Source organism: Dermacentor andersoni, chromosome 4 (genome assembly GCF_023375885.2).
Source record: "Dermacentor andersoni chromosome 4, qqDerAnde1_hic_scaffold, whole genome shotgun sequence".
NCBI classification, from domain to species: Eukaryota; Metazoa; Arthropoda; class Arachnida; order Ixodida; family Ixodidae; genus Dermacentor; species Dermacentor andersoni.
In genome coordinates, this window is record NC_092817.1 from 7443479 (window position 1) to 7462560 (window position 19082).

A 19082-nucleotide genomic window follows, 5' to 3' on the forward strand; every position below is an offset into this window, starting at 1 on the left:
CGACATCAGACTTCTCAGCCGAGATCGTCACCCGTAGCGGTCGGCCTGTCGACAGAGGTGTAGGTGGGGCTCCACGACACAGCAGCAAGTTCGAATGAACTTTCTGTGCAGCAAATGCCAAGTTCCGCTATGTGTCGAATGTTTTTAGCCATTCCACAAGTGAACAGCAGCATTGACTTTGTAAATATCGTTCCTGTTACACATTGTCTCTTCATTTTAAACCGCCTGCGGACAGCGGTACAAATGTGTACCACATTTCATTTCTTCTAGTAAAGTCAGTGGTACATATATGTACCACTTTTATTTCGAAAACTGCTGCACCATGTTTCTTGAAAAACTTGTCAAACATTTTCTTTTGCCCTGCTGAATGCTATTCTTCAGATTTTATGAACGAAATTTCAAGGAAAAAGTAGCACCTCACAAAGGGTTAATATGATTCACTGTTGCTGTTGCAGTTTACTTTTTTGTCACAGCCTCGCTGTTCATTTATATTATGGTGAAAGTGGCTCAGCAATATTTGAGATGAAATCAGTGTGCCACTCTCTTTTCTGCATATCTTTCAGGTTCAGCCGTGACATTGAGTCACTTGACAAAGAGGTACCCATCAATGCAAACATGACAATGTGCAATATTGTATGGGGAATGCAGCTGCTGATTCTCATCTGCGTCATGTCACCTTACTTCACGATTCTGGTCATCATGGCTGTGTTAATTTTTGCAAGCATTACGGTAAGGAGCATGTTACGGAATTGTTTCAGCTACTGTGGGTCTCATTTACATGGCTTTTTCATAACAATTCTCATGAGCCTAAAAATACTGAACATGCACTAAATTCATACACATACAACACACAAAGTATTTGAGATACCAAATACAGTTAAACCTCAATATAACAAACTTCAATATGACAAAATTCTCGATATAATGAAGTATTTAACTTTTCATATCCTCTTGCCCATAGATGTGATTAGAACCTCAATGTAAGAAAGTGCGTTAGTATGCGATTTCAATGTGATGAACTTTCGCTTCCGTAGCAAAGGAATGCCGAGACAATAAATGGAAACTTCTGTGTATGCAGAGGGTCAAGTGATTGAATTACAAGCTACAAGCTGCTGCTTGCAAACGCACCTCTCAAATCTTGCATGAGGCAACAAGACAGGAGAGACCAAAGTGAAGCCGCATCATGTTCCACATAAAGCCCAAGTGCAATAAAATCCTATCACGCCTCGCACACTGTGTGCTTTAAGTGCAAGTGAAAGTGTGCAAGGGTGAGAAAGAAAGATGGTGGCTTCACGGATGGGTCCAACCTCCCCACACGAGCAAAGGAAAAGAGGGGGAGCAGAGCGAGTTCGAGGTAACACGATCAAGCACCCACAAGAGGCGGGGCAGGGCGGGGGGAGTGGGGGTAAGTTGGCGCGTGTCGCAATTTCTGGAACGCATCTCAGCCGTGGCTGGTCATGGCTGTAAGTGCGGCTGAGCACATAAGAGCTGCGCATCCTGCTTTAGAGGTAATTGGCAGCATGCGCAAAGAGCGGGCGTGGCATCATGTAAGCTGTCTTCCCACACGTTGAGTATTGAAGATTGCGTAATCTCTAGTTTCCGTAGCCCGTTGGAGCGAGAGGCAAACAAAGCATTCGCTCCCCGCTGCCGACGCTTTTCATGATATCGTCGCGTATACCCTGCTGAAGTATACACGCTGAATGGGGATCCAGGTGTTTGTACTGCACGAAACGTAACCGTTGACGCGCGATGCCGAGACGAACCTCGTTCTCTTCTTCTTCAGTCCCCTTGCTGTGCCACACCATGTGGCACTACCCCCTCTTCAAAAAAAAAATAAAAGAATGAACACATACATAGGCTTGATGTGAGAGCGCTGAGATGGCCTAGGACGAACACATAGGCTATAGTCACAATCACTGTAGTGTCCGATATAGTCAGAAGGCACTGAGGGACGAGCAACAACAAAAACTAACTTAAGCAGCTGAAAACATCGAATTTTAGGGGCTACAGTACGGTTTCAACCGCACAACGTGCACAATCTCAGATTGCCGTTGTCGACGTCGGGGAGGCTGGCTTCCGTCAGGAAGGACTTCGTAATTCACATCACTAATTCGCTGCAACACTTTGTAAGGTGCGAAGTAGCGACTCAAATGCTATGGGATAGTCCTTTTCGGCGCATGGGAGTCCAGACCAAAACTTTATCGCCAGGGTGGAACTCGACTTGTCGATGGCGGAGATTGTAACGTTGCGCATCGATACTCTGTTGTTTCTTTATGTGCACTCGGGCAAGCTGACGGGCTTCTTCCGCGCGTTGCACGAAGAGTTTGGCATCTTGGGCGAGATCGAGGTGATAGGTTAGGTTAGGTTAGTTTAGGTTAGGTTAGGTGTCGCACGGCAGCATTGTTTCTAACATAGTCTGCACTTCACGGCTGTAAAGGAGGTAAAACAGCGTGAAGCACGTTGTTTCTTGCGTAGCAGTATTATAAGCAAACGTTACGTATGGGAATATCTCGTCCCACGTCTTGTGCTGGACGTCTACGTACATAGACAGCACGTCGGTCCAGACCAAAATGAATTTTCTCATTCAAAATTGCTTTCTTCAATTGCCCAGTAATTCGGAAAATTCTGTGGCCCCTTTCCATGTAAGAAAAGTCGATCAGTAACTGTACTTATTTGCATAAAAGGTCCAATTTCAATACAACGAAATTTTTATATAACAAAGCAAATTGCCAATTTTACCTAGTTCGTTATATCGAGGTTTAACTGTACATAGAAAAAAATTTACCCAGTACTAAATGATGATGATTAAGTGGTGTTCACTGGCACAAGGGCCCCAGTATACTAAATACCCATACTCCAAAAGTGTCTGAGTACAAGGTACTGAAAAATATATTTCAATTCTTTCAGGATAATCTCAAAATACAGGACATTGTACAAAAACAAAGTTCCGCATCATTAAAGTGCTCAACTTTACCAAAAAAAGGCAAAGGGTTAAATTGACAGAAACTTCCGTTTGCTATCGAAAAGGGCTGCTTTTCACAAGTTGCATTAGACGGGCTTCCCCTTTTATTTCCAAGGGTATCGCAGTGAATTCTGAAATACTGCTCTGCGGCTGCCCTAAACACATCAACATTGTGCTTAACTCATTAAACGCTGGTACTAGAAGTGCCCATTAGAAAACAAAATAAGTTGGTGCATTTTTATCCATAAGGCAAGTTGTACTTGGAAAACAAATTTTATTTGATTTGTCCAGCTCTTCCATGATATACAGCACCTTCTCGAATGACGCAAAGTGTATAGGAAGCACTTTTTTTCTTATGAAAGTTGTGAAAACCTGTTGCCATCACTTGTGGTGAACACTTGAACCACGAATATACAGAGACACTTGGCACATCATTCCGGTGTCTTTTGTACACTGCCGACAGCGGCTTTGCTTGCCTAATGGCACCACATGATGAGCTCTGCCTCCCCTGCAGTGGAACAAGAGGGCTTCAATCGGGCCTTGTCGCTCTCAAGAAATCATTCACTTAGTCATTAGGCCCTATACCACTTGTCTTGTAAATTGTAACTGGTCAAGTTTTGGCTCACTTCCAAGTTCTACGTAGGGTCTCTGAGCAGCAACACACAGTCTTACCATCAAATTGCTCAGCAAAGGCCAGTACCGCTTCTTGCTGTGAATGCATGGGCGATGATTGCTAATCAATTGGTCAAGAAGGTCAACACCTCCCATATGCTTTTTGTGTTCTTGAATTACTTTCATCTGTGGTATGCTCACGCTCTTTTGCTCCTTCTGGCAGTAGCGGCTGGCAGTTGCTGCCTGGTTAATTGTATTGAAGTTTGTTGCAACGAAAATGCATTTATATCATTCCACTTCACAGTGAGGATTTCACCATCACACATGTAGTCAAAGGGTCATCTGTTTCATTTGTAAAGTGCTTTTGAATCTTCTATCAGGCACCTTTTCAGTGGTTTCGCCCTCATTGTTCTGGTGGCTCGAAACCTTTGCACTTTCACTCGTGTAGCAGAGAGTGAGATGTAAAGAAATTGTCCATGAAAATGATGTGTTTGTTTGCACTCCTACACATTTAAGTGCATTCATTACAAAACGCGTTCCTAGTGGCTCTTTAAGATTCTCCTGATAAGCTTTTCTACTGTAAACATCAATGTAAAAGGGGTAACCTGATCCACAGCTCATAGCCAAAGCGTGTTAGTTTTCCTTTCATAAACATTTTGCAGCTGTGCCGGCCAAAATATGGTACCATTTGTTTGTCAACACTGAGATTTGTTGAGAATATTCCACACTGTTGGAGCGAAGCATTGACTAGCTGCAAAAGGGGCTGAATCTTTGACATTTTGTCTCCCTTTTCTATTATTGTACTGTCGTAAGCATGAATGTATTTTTTTATTTCAAAAAATTTGCCATGACTCATACTCGAAACAAGTGGTACACTGAGATCATCAGCCTTTGACCAGTAGAAGTCTGTATGAGTAAGCTTGTGGTAGCCGCTGAAGAATAAAATTATTACAAATTGACCAACGTCTTCTTCAGTCAGTTTGCTGCCATTGCCAGAGCAAAGGCTACAGCCGTGCTTTTTTAAACGTTCATTTAAATGACCAGTCTGGCCAATTTAGGAGCGTCCGCAGAGAAGAGGCACTTCTCACACCATGCCAGCCTCACACTTGACAAATGGTGCGGCATGCTTTTTACAAGCAGTTTGTTGGGTGGACTTTGTCGACAGGTCAACTATGAAAAATCTCAATAAACTTGATTTGTGTTCCTTTCTAAATAAGGAATTCAGTCATCAGCCAGCACTGGTGTGCGTTCCCCTTCTTGTCCTTCATCTTTTCGAGCTGTTCCCCTGTCAAGTATGTATTGACAAGCGCAAGCTTTCAGGATGTTGCAACATACTTTATAAGTTGCCCCTATTTCCACAAAATGTAAGGGTGATTTGTTTAGTTCATGAAGTTTTCCTACACATACCCCATTACTTGCCCCTATGTCAACAAAATAGATAAGTAGGGTGGCTACCAACTGGGATAACCGGGAATTCTCAGGGATCTTGAATAGTCTGGAAATACTCAGTGAAAACTCGGGGTATTTGTGCTTTTTTCAGGGAAATTAGCTATCATTTTATTGAAAAGGCAACGAAAGTCACCCTAATGCTGGCTCAAGTAAAAGAGAAGTATCGTAATGAATTGTTTTTGACGCGGTGTGATCGGCTGGAGGAGTTGCCAGTGTAATGTCAACGACTGATTTTCTGGACGCCCGATTTTTGGGACATGCCCAATAATTCTGACGGCTTTGCGGCACCACCACGTACCCCATAGAGTCAATGTATAAGAACGTCTGTAATTTCAGACGCAAGAACCCTTCGCCGTCTGATCTTCCGGAATTTTTGCCGTGACCGTAGGTCCGAAACGGCATTAATCAAAGCCACCACCACCGCCGTTTTGATTATCTCGCCGCCTCGAACCAGCGCTCTCACACGCAGATCTACTGACAGCCGTAGCCACCACCGCTGTAACGCTATAAGCCAAGCTGCGTTGACATTCGCTATCAAGCTTCTTGCCATTCGGTGCCATGTTTTTTCATTGAAAGAATTCGCCATTGTCAGCAATGGTACCGACTCCACCTTTGTGGTCCTCGCGATTGGCTTCAAAGCTAGGAAAGCACGGTGCATTGCATAATGCCAGTTTCCGATAGTCAGCTTCGCCTCAATAAAGCAGTGTTACGTGGTGAAGCATGCGCAAAGTATTGCGGTGAAGCTTAAGTGCAGGAAGGTGGCAATTGTCACAGAACATAGTATGTATATAATTATACACGCTTGCACCCAACGTCTGTCACAGTACGAGCACCGATATGCCTAATAAGTGCACTGGCAGGCCGTCAGAGCTTTTTCGGACGTGCCTGTGGCGATTTGAGCCCTAAGGGCAGTAAACGACATGCATTCATTTTTTCGGACTGCCTGAATTTTCAGACGTTTTTGCCCTCCTAGGGAGTCTGAAAAATAGAACATTGTCGCTACAACTGACCAAGAGGATGTTTCAAATAGTCTGTGGGGCAAACACACGGCAGAAGGAGAACGAGAACAGAAAGGACCGACACATTGAGGAATGAACGGGAAAGGAAGTGTGCCGCCACTTCTTCGAAGGAGCTTGAGCTCAAAAAACAAAGTGTCGGCTAACATCAAGGTGCAGGTGTTCCTCATCTAAACCAAAATAAACTCTTTAAAGCAATGAAAGCCAACACTAAGGTGTTGGGGGTGTGCTTGCTGAGAATATTTAAGGAGAGTTGAAGTTCGACTTTCCAGCTGCTGAGAGAGAATCTCACTTGTGACAAAGTTCAGGCCTCATACTAATGAGCTTGCTATCAGTTGATGGAAATAGCTCATATTCGTAAATATTTGCTTCTGTATGCATCTCTTTTTATGTTCCGCTCAATTTTCAATGGGCTTTACCATCTTTTCCGAAGCTATTTGATTCACTGTGCATTTTACTAGCCCCTCCCTCCTGTATTCTTTTTAAATAAAATAAACACCTACTACTTACTTTTCAAACTGAATTAAGTCGTTTTTTTTTTTTTTAATTTTTTACCATGCTTACTAGAGAGTGACAGCATTAAGCAACACGGTGTCAGCCCGTCTTGATGTAAAACAAAGTTTTGTGTCACTCAGGGAATATTGCAAAGGCACTCAGGGAAAACGAGGAAAACTCCGGGAATTTGGAAATGCCAACTTGGTAGACACACTGAAGAGTCACTCGTTTAACTCGTCAATCAAACTGGGCAAACCTTATGAACCTCATATAACGCATGAAAATAGGGAGAAAGTGAAGGATTAATAATTGTTTTTGTGGCTCATAATTAAGCCAGAAATGTTTTTGTCACACCTTTAACATTTCCCCACATAAACACAATAAACACCATTATGTGCTCTTTCCTTTTTGGAGAGGGAGCATGTCTTAGAGAGCAGTATGAAAAAAGGCATGCCACTTTTTTCACTGATCCATTTTTAATGTTGTTCTTTGTTTCTTAAGGTTGCAGAAAAAATTATGTAGCTTTTTTCTTTTTGGATGGTGTTTCAATGAGAGGGCAGAGAGCACAAGTCTTTGATAAAAAAACAACTCGGCAGGCACTTAGTTGAACATTGCCAATGTGTATACACTACCTTGAATTTGTTTCTACTTTTGATCCCATCCGAATCTGACGATGCGGAACCCTCTTCCTCGCATGCGACTCTGTCCGAGTCCGAATCCGAGCTCAACTCGTATTCTGAATCGGAATTGAGCCACCGCTCCAATGAGCAGACGAAGGTCCCGCGCGCTCAGCCATCCAAATGTAACCGCGCGCAGGGAGGATGCGCTTTCAGTCGCCCGCACAACGAAGAGAAATGGGACGTTGCGTGATCAAGAAGACAGAGGGAGATGGGAAAAGGCTAAACAAAGTTCGAAGGGCTTTACGTTTACTGCTGCAAGTCGGAAGCGAGGGTGCGGTGAGAGAGCGAAAGCAGCAATCGAGTCACCCTTTTCAGAGAGGCAACGGCACGTGTGCCTGAACTTGACACGCCGTAGCAGACACACCAACAGAAGAAAAATAAAAACCTTCAAACCAGCGGAGATGGCAGAACAACCCTTGAACCCATAACCACACGCGCGCGACGCCTCTCTTTTCTCTGTTTTTCAGGCACGACGTTAACTGAGATTGTGAGACAAGTCATTTTGGGATCCGATATTCCCTCAAAAAGATGCACTGTCGGGTTTCTTTTAAGCAGTGCATCGTTAACGAGGAATAAGTCTAAAACTGAGGCGCTATTTCCATTGACGCGCGTTGTTAGTTTTACGAGTTGTATTAAAGCATGGAGGAGGACGATGTCAACGAGAGGTTCAGCAGAAACGGAAAGTGCATCAGGGAACTCGTCTGCCCAGCTGACATCTGGAACGTTGAAATCTCCGACTAATAATAAATTTCTCTTACTGTTTCTATGTACACACAGGAATTCATTAAGTTTCTCAAAGAAAACACTGGGTGAACTTGGTGGGCAATAAAACGCCCCAACCAGAATGTGGAAATCCCCTGAAACAAATTTTACTATAACACATTCTAGGTATGTCCACAATATCGGGTAACCTCGTCGCAGTCACAGATTCGCGAAACATAACTGCTACACCGCCGCCGCGGGAGCCTCTATCTTTACTGTATATTCTATACCCGACTGGTGTAATTTCTGGCTCACTAATGTCACAAAGCAGCCATGTTTCAGTGATAACTAATATATCCGGGTTGTGAGTGATCACAACAGTTTCAAGGTCCACCGTTTTATTGACAATGCTGTGGGCATTTATGTTCACACAAAGAAAGGTTCTTTCCATGCAGCTTCCTTGTCATTTTGACTGGGCACTCGTTTTTCTGTGTTTATGAAGAGGGACGATTTTTATTTCGGCAGTGTTCCATTCAAACAATCCATTGTCAATTTTAACTTTATCGTGAACCAACCTCACTTTTTTGCCATTACGTCTCACGTCAGCAGTGTTATCCCAAAGGTGTTTCCTAAGCTGTCTGCAGCTGAAAAATCTTCAGAAATCAATACACTGCTTCCTTTCAGCTTAAAGCAATTTTTGAGCACCATCATTTTTTCACGATGGTTGAACAATTTCACTATCGTAGGCTGTGGTCTATCCGATTTCCTCATTCCCAATCTGTGAATTCTTTCGACAGATAGTACTTGCAAGCCCAGTTTGTTCCGGAATAGATCGTCAACCACGCTTTCTGCAAGAGATTCAGCATTTCCTGAGTGTTTTCAGGAATACCAAATATGATTAGATTATTCCTTCTACCTCGGTCCTCGATGTCAACTAACTTTCTTTCCAAATTTCGGATTGTTCTTTCCATATGGGTCATTTTCTCGTGAAATTCTTTCACTACAGCCAGAGACGTCTCGACGTCTTGAAGTTTTACCTCTATTGCATCAAACCTTTGCTGCATGCTTTTTTGACCATCAAGTAGCTGTTGTAAAAGCTGTTCAGTGCTCGGATCAGGATTAGACTCTATGTCTCCACAGAGCATAAGTAAGGACAGTGCAATGTTTCGTGTACACAACAGAAAGCAGCAAACACAGTTGGGGCCCGTCAGCTCGACCAAAAATCGGTTGATAGATTTGATAGTTCAATACGTATTACTAACCTGCATGAAAAACGCAAGGGAGGTTTGTTATGATGTTGACAGATGGCCAGCCGACATGTTCACTAAAGTGTTGATGGCTCGCTGGTCTTATGTAGGCCGAGGTTGAGGAGGACGGCGGCGTCCAATCAGTGATCCTGGCAGTGGCGTGGTCCGACAACACCAGCGCACAGTCTCCGCAGTACAGCTTCATTGCGCAGGCTCCAGGGGATGGCTTTGGCGTGACTATGTGCGACAATCTGTCAGGTGCTCCGGCTGGTACTGCCGTTCCCAGTAGCAGGATCTGCGTGAAAAACACAAGGGGATTTGTCATGATGTTGACAGATGGCCGGGCGGCGGCATCCAATCAGTGATCCTGGCAGTGACGTGGTCCGATGACACCAGCGCGCACTCTCCGAAGTGCAGCTTCATTGCACAGGCTCTGGGGGATGGCTTTGGCGCGACTATGTGCAACAATCTGTCAGGTGCTCTGGCTGGTACTGCTGTTCCCAGTAGTTGGATCTGCGTGAAAAACGCAAGGGGGTGTTGACAGATGGTCAGCCAACATGCCCACTCTATACATTACTCTGTATATAGAGTGGGCGCCCATTCTATATATCATGCAATATACTGTGACATGTAGTATTTACTCAACAGTAAACGGCTAGCACTTGGCTAGTCAAGATTGCACAGGGCACACAGATTTTAGCAGGTCTTTCAGTCCAACAGGAGAGACTCTGGCCTAGCCCCACTTCAACGTCTTTGTCTTCGCCACCGTTCGTGACATTATACCCGGCCGGTGAAGCATCGTCCCGGTGCTGGTTGTGGTCAAAATGGGTTATCACAGTTGTAACGCTTGAGGCGAGAAACATGCACTATGTCACTTCGTGGTGTAGTCGTCGATAAAGTGAATGCCATGAGAGTTGTCTCATAGGTGACAGGAGTCACCTGGCACAGCACATGGTAGGGCCCGACGTACCGCGACATTAACTTTTCACAGAGGCCAACACGACGAGATGGGAGCCAGAGAAAGAAGAGAGAGTCTGGTGGAAAAGCAGTATCCCAATGTTGACGATCTTAAATGGACTTTTGTGCGGTCTGCGATGACGAGAGCCATGCACGAGCTACAGTGCGCGCGACGAGCACACGTGTGATTGCATCTTGTGCATAGGAAGTTGTGGACGTGGACACCAGGTTAAAAAGGAGCAAGGTGTCAAAGGGTAATAAGGGACGGCGACCAAATAGAAGATTAAAGGGTGAGTAGCCGGCAGTGTCATGACGCTATAAGTTGCATGCAAATGTGACGAACGAAAGGGCAACGTCCCAATCGTGGTGATCATCAGAAACATACATAGAAAATGTATGGTTGAGGTGTTCGTTGAGTCCATTGGTATGGGGGGGATATAAGGTGCTGAAGTTCTGATAAGTAGCACATGATCGAAGTACATCATCAACCACACGAGACAGGAAGTAGCGACTGCAATTTGTGGGTAGGTGACGTGTAGCACCATGTTGAAGGATGACGTCGCACAGTAGGAAGTCGGCTACGTCTGTGGAGCAGCTGTTTGGCAATGCTCGAGTAAGTGCATATCGTGTGGTATAATCTGTAGCGACTGCAATCCATTTGTTGCCTTTCAAGGAAATTGGAAAGGGGCCGAGCAAGTCCAGGCCCACTCGATAAAATTCTTTGGCTGGAACGTCAGTTGGCTGAAGGAGATTAGCAGGTTGAGTCGCAGGTTTCTTACGGTGCTGACACAGGTAACAAGATCTTACGTAGCAGCAAACAGAACGATGACCCTTCCAGAAGGAATGTCGTCGTATGCGATCATAAGTTCTGGAGACACCTAAGTACCTGGAAGCTGGGCCGTCATGAAACTGAAAGAGGATATCTCTGCGTAGATGACGTGCGACAACTAGCAGAAGTTCTGCGCCGTCGGGGTGCATGTTGCGGCGGTAAAGAATGTTATCCTGAAGCAAGAACATGTTGAGTGAGGAGTCGAGGGTGCTGGATTGCAGACGGTCAATAAGAGAAAGAAACGATATGAAGTCTGTGATAAGACGTAGGTGTCGGGTTCTGTTTCACTGGAGTTGGATGGTTCAACGGGGTGACGGGATAGGTAGTCGGCGTCAGTGTGTAACTTGCCAGATTTGTACACAACCGAGAAAGTGCACTCCTGTAATAGTAATGCCCAACAGCCAAGCCTCCCTGTGGGCACTCAAGGCCTAAGGGCTTTGCTGAAGTTTTTAAGGACATGCGAATTGTGTGACCGTCTTTGAGTGTTGTAGCGCATAGTATCGCGTTACTGTGTGAATTTTCTGGTTCCCTCTTTTCTTTCTTCTTCTTCTTTCTCCTTTTATTCCCGTTACTCCTTTCCCCAGCACAGGGTAGCCAGCCGGTACTTACACTGGCTAACCTCCGTCTTTCCTCTCCTTTGTCTCTCCCCCCTCCCTCTCCCTGTGGGGTCTTTAAGTGTTGAGAGCCAGCAGAGCGCATGATGGCCTGTTATGACCATGAACCGTCCATATAGGTACGGACGGAATTTCGCAACAGCCTAGGCAAGAGCTAGGCACTCCCACTCAGTAATGGTGCTTTCACAACTCTGACAGGAGGCAACACGGTTAGCTCCGTTCTGTGTTTGGGCAAGCACAGCACCTATGCCATGGCCACTGGCGTCGGTGCGAAGCTGTGTTCTAGCAGCTGGGTCAAAATGAGCCAGCACAGGTGGTGATGTGAGTGCAGAAATCAGCAATGCAAAGAAAGTCGCTTGGTCCGCGCTGCAAGAAAAGGTCGCATCCTTTTTGAGGAGGTCCATGAGGGGTCAAGCAATGTCTGCAAAGTTGAGAACAAAGAAGTGAAAGTAGGACTAGAGCCCAAGAAAGCTGCGTACTTCATGCGTGGACCGAGGAACCAAGAACTCGCAGACGGCACGGCTTTGTCAGGGTCTCGTTGGACACCAGTAGTAGCATCAACTAAATGTCCAAGTAATTTGATCTGGCGGTGCCCAAAAGTGCACTTAGAGGAATTGAGCTGGAGGCCAGCCCGGCAAAATATGTCAAGAATGACCGACAGACGAGGGAAGCGGCTTTCAAAGCTGGGCAAGAAAACGATGACGTCGTCTAGATAACAAAGACAGGTTAATCACTAAAGACCACATCAAAGAGTGTCCATCATGTGTTCAAAAGTTGCAGGTGTGGTACACAACCCAAAAGGCATGGCCTGAAATTGGTAGAGGCCATCAGGTGTGATGAAAGCGGTCTTCTCACGGTCGCGGTCATCGACGGCAATTTGCCAGTATCCCGAGCGGAGATCTAGCGATGAGAAATATCTGGCACCTTGGAAGCAGTCAAGCGCATCATCAATTCGGGGGAGAGGATACACATCCTTCTTCGTTACCTGATTGAGATGGCGATAATGGACACAAAACTGCCAGCTGTTGTCCTCTTTCACAAGCATCACAGGGAATGCCAAAGGGCTAGAGGAAGGCTCCATCACATCTTTGTCAAGGATTTTCTCTACCTCCTTTTGGATGACTTGGCGCTCAGAGTGAGACATTTGGTAAGGGTGCTTGTGAAAGGGGCTGGCGTCTCCAGTGTCGATGCGGTGGGCCACAACATGTGTATGGCCTAGTGGACTGTTCTCAACATCAAAAATGTTAAAGTAGGAAAACAGGACAGCATGGAGTGCTTCACTTTGGGAAGGTAGGAGGTTGGGGGACATCATTTTGTTCAGGAGTGCCCTTGTTGGCGCTGGTATGACAGGTTGGGGCACAGTCTCGGTGCCAGCAGCGAATACAGAAAGTGAACATTTTTCCAGCAGTGACAGTTCGGCTAGCGAAATACCTTGAGGAGGAAAATGGGTCGAATTAGAAACATTGAGGACTGGAGGCATCATTCTGTTGTTGGCAACAACCACTATGGTGTGAGGAAGTGCGATGTTGCGTGAGAGGATCAGATCTCTGAGGGGAGCGACCACATAGTCACCATCAGGGACTGAGGGAAATGGTGACAAAAGGACGTAGGCAGCAGCCTGAGCAGGTAGTCATAGAAACGCCACAGAACGTAGACGCATGTTACGTGATGCGGCACCATCAGGTCACAATGGTAGTTTGAGCCGTAAAATTCCAGTAGAACAATCGATGAGGGCAGAGCGGGTGGCCAAGAAGTGAATACCAAGAATGACATCATGTGGGCAAGCGTCGAGAAGAGCGAAGAGAACTGAAATGTGGTGGCCGGCAACAGTAACACAGGCAGTGCACGTTCCAAGAACCGGTGTTCGGGTACCGTCAGCTACTCGCACAGTAGGAGAGACAGCAGGCGAGAGCACTTTTCAAAGGCGGCGTTGGAGCGCAGTACTTATAACAGATACGCGGGTGCCAGTATCAATGAGAGCAGTAACGGTTGCTCCGTCGACGAGAACACTGAGCAAATTGTGTCTTGAAGTAGGGGTCAATAGAGGTTTTTTGGTCCTTGTCGTCAATGCAGACTCACCTGCTGGAGCACTGGCTAGTTTCTTGGGTGGTGGCCAGAGTAAGCAGGGGACGGAGCGCTACGACGTTGAGGGGAACGCAACTAGTGACTCTGAGGTGACGGCGATCGGCTAGACCAGTGTCCTGGAGCGGCAATATTGGCGTACATCGGTGCAGAGCCCAAAGATAGACGGTGAGGTTCATGGGCCGTAAGGTGGTCGTCGAAAAGAGATGGGCTGAAGGACAGGCCACTGTCTTGGTGGTGGTCACCGGGGAAGCTTGGTCGCTAATACCAATGATTGCGTCAGTGGCGCGAAATGTGGCCGACACGAGAGCAAGAAAAACAGATTGGTCAATCATCTGGCGTCCTCACTCAGATGGGTTTCTGTAGCGGGGTGTGAACTGGGGAGTGGAAGCGGCAGCAGCAACAGTTGGGGCGGTGTAGTCTTCAGTGTGAGGACTGGAAGTGTACATGGGCAGAGGTGCATGACAGGTGGCTTGTGGAATGCCAATATTCGCAACCTCTTCATGGACAATGGCTTGAATGAGGGATATTTTCGCCAAATGGTCATGAAGGTGCCGGATAAGTGGCTGGAGCCATGGCTTTGAGCTCCTGGTTAGGTTGCAAACAATCCTGGTTAAGTTGTTAGGTGTCTGTAACGGAGAGGATGTCACGGGATCTTCACATGAGGATGTTGCAGCCGTGTTTGGAAGTCTGGTAAAGTGGTGAGTAACGCGCCTGCTTTTTGCTTGTTCAAACCGACAGCATTCTGTTATGATGGAGTAAACTGTGCTGCAATGCTTACACATGAGTATGTTGAAGGCGTCGTCAGCTATGCCTTTTAACACGTGGCCAACCTTGTCCGCCTCTGGCATGTCTCTGTGAATGGCGCGGCTAGCACGTCCCGGATATATGCGACTTACGATTCCGTCGATGTCTGAGCTGTGGCCATGAATTCGTGCCGGGCTGTCCTTTGTCGTACAACCGATAGGCCAAACAATTCGTGCTTCTCCTTGCATATGTCCCAACTTATCAGTTCTTCATGCATGTTAAACCACACGTGCGATGTGCCCGCCCCGTAGGTAGAAAATGATGTTGGCAAGCATTAGCATCTCATCTTACCTGTGGTGCTTGCTGCGTGCTCATACAATAGGAGCCAATCGTCGTCATGATTGTTGTCCGTACCGCAATATGTGCAAATGGCCATGGAAACAAGAGCATTCGCTCTGCAGATACAGGGCCAGGAGGAATAGAGCCAGCAACCTCTACCAAAAACATATTGCGGGGAGGATTTCCTCAACAGTAAACGGCTCGCACTTGGCTAGTCAAGACTGCACAGGTCACACAGATATTAGCAGGTCTTTCGATGATGATATTGATAAACCTCTGTCATGGCTCGCAAGGTGGTTAGGCCAAGACAAGAGAGACTCTGACCCAGCCCCACTACAACGTCCTTGTCTTTGCATCTGTTCGTGACAATATATATAGTGGCCGATCGATTTTTATTACACAGGAAGGGGCTGCAGAATTTTCTTAATTATTGGGCAATTGAAAAATTCAAATTTGAATTTGAAAACAATTCATTTTGATAAAATTAGGAGTTGGTGATGAATGGTGCAATTTTATGCCACGTACGTCGCTGATATCTTCTCGGTGGTACGTATTAAAGGGCCCCTGAAACGGTTCGGACAAATTTTGCAGACGCGTAGGGTACAGCTTAAGTAGGACATTCGCACCACAATTTAAGTGAAGCGTTACGTATTAATGGAGCTACAAGCGATTAGAAGTTACCCTCCTCCCTAGCCATGCTTTTCCTCCTCTACTCGTTCGCCGAGCGAGCGGGACTAAGCTCCGCCTTCACTGGTTCGGCGTCACGATGCGACGTCACATCGTCCACTTCCGGTTGTTTTGGAGCCCGCCCCCGCCCGCGCGAGACCTCTCCGCTTGCCGCTTGGCCGTCGACCCCAAGCGGAGCTATCGAAGCAGCGTGTGTTGCGAGCAATCTGTCGTAGCGCCGAACGTGTCCGGTATTCCGGTAACCACAGGCAAGCTGATCATTTCGGCAAATGACTGGAGGCATAAACTCAAGCTGATGAAGGAACTTTAGCGTAGACGTACATGAGCGGCCTGATCGGTCTGCACGGTCCAGACACTTGTTGGCGAAGCGCTTAACCAGCCAAACAAAGCGCTAATATTGCTCTAACCAAGTGTAAAACATTTTAAACATTTATAAAAACAACGTGTTGATGATTACACTCCTGCGATAAATACACACCAGCAGCAAAGAAGAATACACTTCGTTGCTGCTACTGTGTATGGTTGAGCTCTGTGCCACCAGGTGGCTGCACCGTGCAGACGATTCACATTTGCCCTTCTGCTCATCTCATGGCTCATCCCGTTACGGCACAGTCAAGCGGCCTGACCCTCTCCCCTTGCGCTTGCGTTTGCCCTAATACCGGACTCGCGAAACGCTATTGCGTTAGTAATCTTCCGGTGTAAAGTGACGGCCACAAACGCGCAAATCCTGGCGCCGATCGGATAGCGGCAGTCCGATGCGCAGCAGCCAGTTCGCTCGTACGCTGCCTTGCAGAGGGACGTGATGTCACAGCTTGACATATTGCCAGTCGCTACTTTTGCAGTCCACAAGGCAACAAAGTCGAATCATAGTGCTCGCGAAAAGACTGAGACCGACTCTGACCGCAGAGCTCTCTTCAAAACAAGGTACGTTGTATACAAGCAGACGACCATTGCTGTTTGCCGGAAGTGCTTGGGTGTACTGAAAAATTGTTCTTGTGCATTCTCTTTATGTTACTTTCTTTTTATAAAAAAAACAAATTAACTAACATTCCAACTATTACGAAGATCATTTGTTTACATAAAGTTGGAAAAATTATCGATCACGCGCCCTGATCAGCCAATCGGATAGCTCGCCCCACTGATGTCATATGGGTGATTTCGGTCATATGGGTAGGGGCGGCTTAAAATTCCGCCGAGCAGTGCGCTGCGATCGGCAGCGATGTGCATTTTTAAAACCTTATAATAAATTACACGCTTTACGCGGAGCACTTAGATGTGTCAATTAATTATCAGAAGGACCTGCTCTAACGACTCAGTACGTTTGTAGAAAATCGTCAAAAGCGTTTCAGGGTCCCTTTAAGTGAAGCATTAAGTGAAGAATGCTTTCACATGCACTCGGGCCAGTAGCTGATAGTGTTGCCCGAACTGGGACGACATTATCAGGAAAACTGCCGGCTAAGGGGAGCGAATGCTTCGTCTGCCTCTCACTCCAACGGGTCACCGAAACTCTAGATTATGCAACCTCCAATACAAATCTCGTGGTAAGACAAATTACGTGGTGCAATGCCGTCTCGTCTCGGCATGCCCACTTTTTGGAGATGCAGCAGATTACCTCTAAAGCAGGGTGTGCTGCTGCATATACGCTCAACCATGCTTAAAAACATACACAGCGAAGGCGGAGATGTGCGCCAACTTACCGTTCCCTGCCCCGCCTCACGCACAGACGCTTAATCACCTTACCGCGAGCTCACTCCCCTCCTCCTCTTTCCCTTTGGTCGTGCGGGAAGGCGGTACTCGCGAAGCCACCATCTTTCTTCTCTCACCCTCGAGCACTTTCACTCGCACCTAAAGCACACAGTGTGAGGGGCGCGATAGGATCTTATCGCACTTGGACTTTATACGGAACATGATATGGCTCCGCTTCGGTGGTCGCTCTTGCCGCGTGGCACTCAATCTGAGAGGTACATGTGCAAACAGCCATTTGTAATTCAATCATTTTATGATCTGCATCCGCGGAAGTTTGCATTTATTGTCTCAGCATTTTTTGCGGCGGCGGTGAAATTTGATTATATTGAAATCTCATACAAATGCACTTTGTTATTTTGAGGTTCTGGACACATGGTGCTCTATGGACGAGAAGTTATGAAAAAGTAGATACTTCGTTATATTGAGAATTCCATTATATTGAAATTTGTTATATCCAGGTGTAACTGTATGCGCTGACTTTCCCCTGAAACCGAAAAATTATAAAAAATATTTCAGTTTCACTTCGAAGCACAATAATGAATAACGTCTCAGTTACGTTTTTGTCCCAGGGAAAAATATTGGGTTTTTTTTTCGTTTTTGTTTTTGTTTTGTTCCAATACACCGGCTATGACCTCATGATCTGAAACCCAACTAACCAAATCTTTCACCTTACTTACCTTCGATATTCAACATGCCTTTCATGATTATTGGTTTGTAATACAGCATTTGCTTTTTCAGTCTTGTTTCATCTGGTTAGGTATGTAATTCTATAGGTCTTTGGTGGCCAGCTTTGTGAGTTTTTAATTAGGATTTCTTTAATTGGTTTTGTGCATGTGCATCATTTTACCTTGCATTGAAACATTTAAGCCTAATGTTCAACACTGTGAATTGCCATTTGTTCATACCACTATGCTAGTCTGTAGGTTTCCACCATGGCAGTCTGTGCTGACGTGGTTGGCTCTGTTCTTTGTGTGTTTTTTTCTTGGTCACCTTGTTCTCACATAAACAGCAATGTGATACCAAGTGCTAGTCATGTGCTTCAATTTAAAGTGCAACATTTTATTGCGATAGCAATTATATTGACACTCCAGGCACATTGTTGCTGTTGGCATCGCCGTGATGTTCCGTGTAAAGTATAAGGGCAATAACGCCATTGCCGCGCAGCATTTGTTGTAGTGTATGTGCGAGTGAAAGCGTGCAAGGGAAGCCGACAATCACAACTCAATCTCGCATCCGCAAGAGTGGAATGCAGGGAGGAAACATACAGTCTTCTATCACGCGCCAGGAACCGGGGGGAGGGGATGAAGGGGAGACAGCATTGTACTGTGGCAGCAACTGCATATTGCACCACCACACGCACCATGTCTTTAGTTTAGGTGCGTCGTCAGCTGCTACCTTTGTGCGTGCTGTGTTCTCATCGCTCAGTTTGCGTTGAAGCAATAGACAGCACGAAGGTCACTTCGCTCGCTGCTACTGCCGCGCTTCGTCACGCCAACGTTTTGACAGCTAGTGTCCGCAGTCATTGAGTGTTATGTGTTCATGTTTGCCTGTGTGCGCTGACAGCATGTTTGTTAATTTAGTTAATAAGCAAATGTTTACAACTTGATACGGATGATAAAGTTACTATCCTTAGTTTGTATAGCTGTCTACTAATTTGCTATCACAATCGATGTTTCGCCTTTCAGGCAAAACTTGGATTTTTTTCAATAAACCTTAGTAACAAGTTAGCACTCCACTGTGCACTTCATCCTTGCACTGCGATTTTTGTTTCTCTCTTATGAACCAACTTGTCCAAGGAAACATTTTTTAAAACTCTTATGGGCTCATTTCCTTGGCTGTTTCGATGTCTGCTGGGGTTTACCAATGTCTGCTAGTGTCTTTGACTGCGCTCAAAAAGTGTTTTGTGAGAAGCTTACAA

General features: G+C 46.0%; 1 protein-coding gene across 2 annotated transcripts in view; it reads left to right on the plus strand.

Annotated features, from left to right (window-relative positions):
* The window catches only part of LOC126535912 (multidrug resistance-associated protein 1-like), a 335731-nt gene that overhangs the window by 261362 nt on the left and 55287 nt on the right, over positions 1-19082 (plus strand). For both annotated transcript variants that reach the window (XM_050182763.3, XM_055073342.2), the window contains one exon: positions 564-729. In XM_050182763.3, coding sequence (XP_050038720.1) covers positions 564-729 — 166 coding nt within the window. The remainder of the gene's footprint in view (positions 1-563; positions 730-19082) is intronic.